Genomic DNA, 9760 nt, shown 5'->3' with positions numbered 1-9760 from the left:
GAGAGACCCACTGTTGCATCTAGATGGCAGCTTGCAAGCTTTTAAGATCCCAGTCACTACTCGCCAAAGTAGGAGGTAGAACAATGTTTTGTGTAGTATGTTATGCCAGTTGAGCTTGATGTTCCCTGCAACTGTGGTCCGGGCCCACAGGTTCAACTACTCACTCCCTCTGGGTAGCTGGCTGTGTCCAAGAAGTGACTACAACCTTGCCCCTTGTCAGCTCTACTATACACCTGGGATTTCTTACGAACATACAGATACACTTGTAGAAGCATTGTCTGCCAACCCTGTACATGGTCTTGTGTACACTCCCCACTGCATAGACATACCTAATAGTTCAGTCTCTCCACCCGTTTTTCCACCCGTATACCCATGTTTGCCTTCACTGACAACACAGTACTGTATGTACAAAAGTGTTCATCTCTGTTGTCTTTACCTCCCATGTACCACTCTGTCTTCCTCTTCATCAGTGCCACCATATTGATCACTCACATTTGATACATTGCCTTTCTCTTCACCCAAATCAATACTTGTCTCTACGTATCTAACAGTGTTCTCTCCCCTCCCCTCCCACCCCTGGTAACCAACAAAGAAAATTTCCTTCCATATATAAACCTTTCCTTGACTTTTACAATAACAGACTAATACAATATTTGTCCTTCTGTGACTGACTTATTTCACTCAACATAACGTCCTCTAAGTTCATCCATGTTATGTAGTGTTTTGCAGATTCTATGTTATTCTTTAGGGTTGTAGTGTGAATGTACCATTGTATGTGTATGTACCATAGTTTGGTTATCCATTCCTCAGTTGGTGGACACCTAGGTTGTTTCCATCTTTTGGCTATTGTAAATAGTGCTGCGATGAACATGGGTGTGCATGTATGTCTGTTCTTGTCATGGCTCTCACTTCTTTAGGATATAAACCTAGTAATGGAATGGCTGAGTCAAATGGTATTTCTAATTCCAACTTTCTAAGAAATCATCATACTGCTTTCCACAGTGGTTATACCATTTTACAGCCTACCACCAGTGTATGAGAGTCCCAATCTCTCCTCATCCTCACCAGCATTTGTTATTTTCTGTCTTGTTGAACTTTACTGCTAGTGCTGGGGCAAGATAGTATCTCACTGTTGTTTTGATTTGCATCTCTTTAATGTCTAATGATCATGAACATTTCTTCATATGTTTGTTGTCTTCCTGAATAGCGTCCTTGGTGAAGTGTCTATTCATATCTTCTGCCCATTTTTTAATTAGATTATTTGTCTTTTTGTTATTGAGGTATTGGATTTTTCTATAAATTCTAGAGATAAGTCTCTGTTACAATTCATTTTAAAAACAGAATGGCTAAGGTTCTTGTTGAAAAATATTGCATGAAGTTGTAATTGAATGACTAGCTGTGTGAAAATCCTGTATTTTCTTTTGTGCCTTCTTCTACCTTTAAGAAAATTAAAGGAAATTTTTAAAAAATTTAAATTAATTTTGTGTCAGATAAATTTGTTTCAGATAGCTTCATCTGAAAAGTCTGACGATTTTCTTACCCTGTGTGTCACCATCATTATTAGAGTCTATCTGGCTATCATGTTTCTGTTTGTATTTATTGTATAAATGTACAATGTCTTCATCTCAGAAATGTCTTCATCTCTTTGCCTTTATGGATGGTAAATGAAATAGTTGAATTTTTATCTGTGGTCATTGCTAACCAAAACAAACAACAGATGTACGAAGAGTATTTTGTATTTTCTTGGAAAAGTGATGCAGTATTTTGGACAGCACAATAAGAAAACTGAAGGAGTATGAAACAGTGATTTATATCACTGTTGCATCATCTTTCTGTGTCTCTGCTTTCTACTACAGTAGCTACTAGTAATTATATCTATTGAGCACTTGAAATTTGACAAGTCCAAATTACAAAGATTTAGAATCAGAAAAATGCAAAATATCTTGTTAACTTTTATGTTAATTATATTTTGAAGTGGTAATGTTTGTTATATATTGGTTTAAATAATAAAAAAAAAAAAAGTTAAAAAATTACTACCAGATTTTTTTTTACCTTTTCAATCTTCGTACTAGAAAATTTAGCATATGTGGCTAGCATTTGTGGCTTGCAGTATATTTCTGTTGAATAAGGTTGTTCTAAGTAATTCCATTATTCTGTTGTATTATTTTAGTCTTTTTCAGAAACCATAGTTAGGAATAATTGTAAGGTGGTGCAGTGGTTGAGCACTTGGCTGCTAACCAACAGTTTGGTGGTTTGAACCCACCCAGCCATTCAACAATAGAAAGACTTGGAGATCTACTCCTATAAAGATTAAAGCCAAGAAAACCCTATGTGGCAGTTCTGCTCTGCCATATGGGGTTGTTGTGAGTTAGAATTGACTAATGGCACCCAACAGCAACAACGCTGAAATACTTACTAGGATAATGGAATTGCAGAATTTTTCAAGATGAAGGAGAAATAAGATCACTGAGATCCTGTAATGTGTCTTAAATTTATAAATTGGTCTAAAGAAACTCATATGGTAATTGCAAGATAAAATGAGTTTTGTTCATGTTTTAAAGTAAATTTTCTCTAAAAAAAATCATGATACATCACACTTTACATATAGTTAGAATTGCTCCCAAATAGCTAAAATTGGGACCAATGGAATAGTTAAGTATTTTCCCCTTTACAGTTTGCCAGTGCTAGAGTAGGAGCTTCCCATGGCATCGTCTTTAGGAACTATTTTAGCTGCATAAATTTTTCTTGGCAGTATGTTGGACTTGTTGTTATGTGCCATTGAGTCATCTCCGACTCATAGCGACCCTTCGGTGGGTTTCCAAGGCATTATCACTACAGAAGTAGATTGCCCAACCTTCCTTCCGAGGAGTGGCTGGTGGGTTTGAATGCTATCCTTCTGGTTAGCAGTCAAGTGCCTTAGGCACTATGCCACCAGAGCTCCCTATGTTAGACTTAACAGGTACTAAAACTTGGTTCTTTCCTGTTATAGTAACAAAAAGCTTGTTGTTGTTGTTATGTGCCCAACTCATAGCCACCCCTCCTTGGGTTTCCTAGGCAGTATCTCCACGGAAGCAGATTGACCAACCTTCCTTCCGAGGAGTGGCTGGTGGGTTTGAACCACCACCCTCTGGTTAACAGTCAAGTGCCTTAGGCACTACGCTACAAGAGCTCCTACAAAAGGCTTAGTGTGAAATAATGTATTAGCCTAGAGGATACATGGCATATCTTAAAATATTCAAACTATATTGGCTATCGTATATGTACTGTTAAGTATCAGGTTTGAGAATTTATTTGTCTGAAATAAAAGAATTAATATTTCATATGTAGTTTAACATCTTTTTTCTTTTTTTTCTTGTAGACTTTTGTGAATGATGTAAGGATTCCAGAACAGAGTTATATCACTCTGAAACTTGAAGATAAGCTGAGATTTGGATATGATATCCTTACATGATTTGGGGCATTTATTAAATATATTTAAAAATCTTTGCTCTGGTGTAAATGAACACATCTTGAATTCACAATATAGATGTGCAGAACTCTCTTTATTGGCTACCTTTCCATATATACATACATGTTTCAAAATTTGATTTCACTTTTCATTAATGTGGTTAAGTAATTTCTTAGCTAAGTGCTAATATAGCTATTATATATACCAGTTCATTGTATATCTTGCTAAAATTGCTAGGATAAATATTTTCTCCCAAGGGACATCTTTAGGCTCATAAAGTCAGTGTTGACCATCCATATGCTATAGGCTAACTCAGTTAATTTTATTATTTTTGAGCATGTCATATTAATTGTGATTTTTGAACGTTATGCATAAATCAAGATGCATAGTGGTAGAAATTATATAGGATGAAATTTTTAAAATAGATACTGTATAGTTCATTTCACTGTTCTGTATTTGGCTATACTATTTATTAGGTGCTGTTCAGTCAATTTCCACCTCGTAGTGACCCCATATAACAGAGTAGAACAGCTGTAGACTAAAGAAATTGTAATGTTTTATTCATTAAATCATATCTTAATTGCTAAACAGTGTACAAACTGCTATACCTGGGAGTGAAAAGCTATTTATTTTTAACATTTTTATTGTGCTTTAGGTAAAAGTTTACAAAGCAAATTAGTTTCCACAAGCAAGAGTTCGTATGCAAATTGTTTTGTGACACTGGTTGCATTCTCTGCCTTGTGTTGTCATTCTCCCCATTTCCTCCCTGGGTTTCCAATTTCCATTTGTCCAGTTTCCCTTTGTCTCCCTGTCTTATCTTTGATTTTGGGCAAAAGTAGCCTTTTTGGTCTCATATGGTTGATTGTTCTGGGGAGCACATTTTTCACGGGTGGTGGTGTTTGTTTTATAGTCCTGTCTATTGGAATGTTGGAAGGTGGTCTCTGAGAGTGTCTTCAGTTTTAAGTTACTAGGTTGTCTCAGAGTAATAGCCTTGGTAGTTCCTCTAGTCTTGTCACAAATGGGTAAGTCTTTTTTTGAATTTTGTTCTGCTTTCTTTTTTTTTTTTTAACCTTTCTAACTGGGACCTTTTATTGTAGTCTTGATTAGAGTGGTTCGTAGTAGGTGAGTTCTTCTGGTTTCAGGTTAGAGGAGACTGTGGTTTTGTGTGGGCCACTCAGAGGGAAGGTTGGCCAGTATACTTCCATAGTGATACCATCTCAGAATCCCAAGGAGGGGTCGCTATGAGTCAGATCCGACTCGATGGCGGTAAGTTTGGTATTTGGTTTGGTTAGTACTTTGGACTCATTGTTTCTTTGATTTTTCATTTTTATTCATTCTCCTGTGCTCCAGGAGGGAAGAGACCAATAGTTCTTCTTAGATGGCCACTCATGAGCTTTTAAGATTCCAGATACTACTCATCAGACTAGGATGTAGCACATTATCTTTACGAACTGTGTTTTGCCAGTTAACCTAAATGTCCCCTGAGGCTAAGGTCCTTAGTCTTTAGATCCAGTGGTTAAGTACCAGTGTCTAAGCAGTTGTTATAACTGTGCCCCCCTATATATTCTATTATACACACACACACACACACATATATGTATACTTGTAGCATTTGCAAATGTATAGAAATATCCACCACTGGTAATTACACACACACACACACATATATATGTATATGTATATGTATATGTATATGTATATGTATATGTATACTTGTAGCATTTGCAAATGTATAGAAATATCTACCACTGGTAGCATAGTGCCTAAGGCATTTGACTGCTAACCAGAAGGCTGGCGGTTCAAACCCACCAGCGACTCCTCAGAAGGAAGGTTGGTCAATCCACTTCCATGGTGATACCACCTAAGAAACCCAAGGAGGGGTCGCTATGAGTTAGGTTTGACTCGTTGGCAGTGAGTAGTAGTAGTAGTAGTAGTATACCAATATATGTATGCGAATGTACTCCCATATGACCTCCTTCATCTATTTACAATACATATTTACCAATGTATCTACTCAAAATTATTGTTAGTTAATACTGATGTTGCAGGAATATATATTTTATAGCATTTACCATAGTTGTCCTTTATTCTTGCGTACCTCTCAGTGTCTTCCTTTGCCTTTGTCACATAGTACTGACTTTTCCTATATTGTTTGTTGCCTTTCTTGTCACCAGAATTAACTATTGTTTGTGATCTAGTTTATGCTTCTCCTTCCTTATCCTCCCCTCTCTGGTAACCATCAAAACATGTTTTCTTCCTGTATGTAAACCTATTCTTGACTTTTATAATAGTGCTCTTATACAATATTTGTCCTTTAATGTTTGACTTACTTCAGTCAGCGTCATCCAAAAATGAGGTGTTTTTTAGGTTCTTCCTTATTCTTTGATGTTGCCTGGTATTCCTTTGTGGATATATCCCATAGTTTGTTTATCCATCCATTGAAGGGCACTTAGATTGTTTCTATCTTTTTGGTATTGTGAATAATGCTGCAAAGAATATGTTTTTGCATATGTCTGTGTCACCACTCTCCTTTCTCTAGGATATATACCTAGGAGTAGGATTACTGCCTCATGCAATATTTCTCTTTCTGGCTTTTTAGGAAAGTGTCATACTGTTTTCCATAATGGTTTATACCATTCTAGATTCCTATTACAGTGTATAAGAGTTCTAGTCTCCCAACAGCGAGACCAGCATTTGTTGTTCTCTATTTTTTTTTTTTTTTTAAATTGATGCCACTATTGCCAGGGTGAGGTGGTGTCTCATTGTCATTTAATTTGCATCTCTTGAATGATTATTGGGAACATCTTTTCATGTGTTTATTAGCCATCTGAATGTCTTCTTTGGTGAACTGTCTATTCATGTCCTTTGCCCATTTTTCAATTGGACTGCTTTTTTTTTATTGCTGAGGTGTTGATGTTTTCTATAAATTTTAGAGGTTAGACCTTTGTTGGGTCTGTTGAAGTCAAAAAATTTCTCAGTGTGTAGCTTCTCTTTTTACACATTTAGGAAAGTCTTTTCATGAGCATTACTGTTAAATTATTAGGAAATTCCATTTATCTAATTTATCATTGGGAGCTCTGGTGGTGTGGTGCCTAAGGCACTTGACTGCTAACCAGAAGGCTAGCGGTTCAAACCTACCAGCCACTTTTTGAAAGGAAGACTGGACAATCTACTTCTATAGAGATACTGCCTCAGAAACCCAAGGAGGGGGTGCTATGAGTTGAATCAACTCGACAGTAGTGAGTTTGTTTGTGTGTGTGTGTGTGTGTGTGTGTGTAATTTATTATCTGCTGTTTGTGTGTTTTTAGGTGTCTTTGGTGTTTTATTTATCCCATGCCTTAGGGCCCTTAATGATGTCCCTATTTTTTCTCCCATAGTCTTTATAATTGTAGGTTTTATATTTAGGTCTTTGATCCATTTGGAGCTAGTTTCAGTGTACGGTGTGAACTAGGATCTTGCTTCATTGTTCCACAAATGGATATCCAGTTTTGCCAGCACCATTTCTTAAAGAGCCTTTCTTGTCTCCATATAATGACTTCAACTCTTTGTTGAAAATCAGTTTTCCATCGATTATCTGATAGAGTTGCCTCTGGGTTCTGAATTCTTTTCCATTGGTCCATGTGTCTGTTGATGTACCAGTACAAGGCTGTTTTGATTACTGTAGTTGTGTAATAGGTTCAGAAATTGGGGAGTTTGGGACTTCCTACCTTGTTCCTGTTCTTCAGTAATGCTTTGCTTATCCAGGGACAGTTTCGTTCTGTGTAAAGTTGGTGATTAGTTTCCTTATCTCTTTAAAGAATGTTGTTGGAATTTTGATCAGGATTGCCTTATATTTATAGATTGCATTGGATAGTATAGACATTTTTACAATGTTAAGTCTTCCTATCCGTAAACATAGTATGTTTTTCTATTTATGTAGTTCTCTTCTGGTTTCTTGCAGTAGTGTTTTGTAATTTTCTTTGTATAAGTCTTTTATATCCTTGTTGTTGTTGCTGTTAGGTGCTGTGGAGTCAGTCCTGACTCATAGAAACCCTGTGTACAACAGAAAGAAACACTGCACAGTCCCATACCATCCTCACAGTTGTTGCTATGCTTGAGCCCAATTTTACAGCCATTGATTCAATCCATCTCATTGAAGGTCTTCCTCATTTTCACTGACTCTCTACTTTACTAAGCATGATATCCTTCTCCAGAGATTGGTTCCTCCTATAACATGTCCAAAGTATGTCAGACAAAGTCTTGCCATCCCTGTTTTTAATGAGCATCTTGGCTGTACTTTTTCCAAAATAGATTTTTAAAATTCTTTTGACAGCCCACGGTGTATTCAATATTATTCTCTGACTTCATAATTCAAATGCATCAGTTCTTCCTCAGTCTTCCTTGTCCATTGTCCAGCTTTCATATCCATCTGAAGTGATTCATAATATGACAGCTTCAGTCAGGCGCTCCTTAGTCTTCAAAGTAACATCATTGTTCTTTGACACATACATCCCTAGTTAGATTTATTCCTAAGTATTTTATCTCTTTGTGCACTATTATAAATGGTTTTGTTTTTCTGATTTCCTTTTTAGAGTACTCTTTGTTTATTGAAAGCCAACTAATTTTTATATGTGATTTTGTGTCCTGTCACTTTGCTAAAATCATCAATTAGTCCCAGTAGCTTTCTTGTGGAGTCTCTGGGATTTTCTGTGTTATATGATCATATCATCTGCAAATAAAGATAGTTTTACTTCTGCCTTGCCAATTTGTATGCTGTTTATTTCCTTTTCTTGCCTTATTTCTCTAGCTAGAACTGCCAATACAGTACTGAAATTAGAGTGGTGATAACAGGTATACTTGTGCTTTTAGTCTTTCTTCATTCACTACATATAATGTTGACTGTTGGTTTTATATATATGCCCTTAATTATATTGAGGAACTTCACTTCTATTCCTATTTTGCTGAGAATTTTTGAAGAATGGATGTTGGACTTTATCTTATAACTTTCCTGCATCACTTGAGATGAACATTTGGTTATCCTGTTTTATTTATGTGCTGGGTTACATTGATTGATTTTCTTATGTTGAACCATCCTTGCATATTTAGTATGAAGCCCACTTTGTTGTGGTGTATTATTTTTTTATTATGCTGCTGAATTCTGTTGTCTAGGATTTTGTAAGGGGACCGGAACAGATCAAGTAGTCAGCTGCAGGGACGCAGGTGAGGAGAGGGAACCCAGGCCATGCCCCACAAGCAGCAAGGTGGGAAGGCTGGGAGAGTACAAAAAAGGCAAAGGAGACCAGAACAGATGGAGGAGTCAGCTGCAGAGACCCAGGTAAGGAGAGGGAACCCAGGCCATGCCCCACAAGCAGCGAGGCAGGAAGGCAGAGAGAGGACAGAAAAGGCAAAGGGGACCGGAACAGATCAAGGAGTCAGCTGCAGGGATCCAGGTAAGGGTGGTTGGAGAGGTTTCCAACAGCTGAGGGAGACAAACTTGTCTGTCAGTTTGTCCTACTGTGGTGATGTGATGTGTTGCTGTGAGTCTTGATGCAGTGCCACTGGTATTTCAAACCCAATGGTTTGCAGACTGAGACAGACTAGGAGGAAGGAGGAGGCCATCTACATCTCAAAGAATTGGCCAGGGAAAACCTTATGAATAGCAGAGAAACACTGTCTGATACATTACTGCACAACTTTATGAATAGTTCAGAAATATTGTCCAGTATAGAGGAGGAAGATGAGTCACTTAGCTTAGAGAGCTCTCAAAGTAGGACTGGGCAAGAGCTGCATTATCAGAGTAAAATCAGCCTTATTTATATGGATAAGATAAAGCTTTCAAGACCTCCATTTGCTGGTGTGGCACCACTCAAATTGAGGAGAAACAGTGACAAACATCCATTAATAATCAGAACATGGAATGTACAAAGTGTGAATCTAGGAAAATTGGAAGTTGTAAAAAATGAAATGGAACACATAAAGATTGATATCCTATGCATTAGTGAGCTGAAATGGACTGATTTTGGCCATTTACAATCCGACAACCCTATGATCTACTATGCCGGAAAAGACAGTTTAAAGAAGAATGGCATGACATTCATCATCACAAAGGATGTTTCAACATCTGTCCTGAAGTACAATGCTGTCAGTGATAGGATAATATCCATATGCCTACAAGGAAGACTTGTTAATACGACTATTATTCAAATTTATGCCCCAACCACCAAAGCCAAAGATGAAGAAATTGAAGATTTTTATCAACTTCTGCAGTCTGAAATTGACTGAACATGCAATCAGGATGTGTTAATTATCACTGGTGACTGGAATGCAAAAGTT

The 9760-nt window shown here is 37.1% G+C and overlaps 1 protein-coding gene across 1 annotated transcript in view; it reads left to right on the top strand.

Moving 5' to 3' along the window:
• Window positions 1-9760, top strand: part of CEP170 (centrosomal protein 170) — a 200486-nt gene that overhangs the window by 72643 nt on the left and 118083 nt on the right. The window contains exon 3 of the mRNA XM_007949140.2: window positions 3359-3437. Coding sequence (XP_007947331.1) covers window positions 3359-3437 — 79 coding nt within the window. The remainder of the gene's footprint in view (window positions 1-3358; window positions 3438-9760) is intronic.

The sequence above is a fragment of the Orycteropus afer genome, unplaced genomic scaffold, assembly GCF_000298275.1.
Source record: "Orycteropus afer afer isolate SDZICR_OR568_19922 unplaced genomic scaffold, OryAfe1.0 scaffold00239, whole genome shotgun sequence".
In the NCBI taxonomy this organism is placed as follows: domain Eukaryota; kingdom Metazoa; phylum Chordata; class Mammalia; order Tubulidentata; family Orycteropodidae; genus Orycteropus; species Orycteropus afer.
The sequence above is the reverse complement of the archived record's forward strand: the minus strand, read 5'-3'. Positions and strand labels throughout refer to the sequence as shown.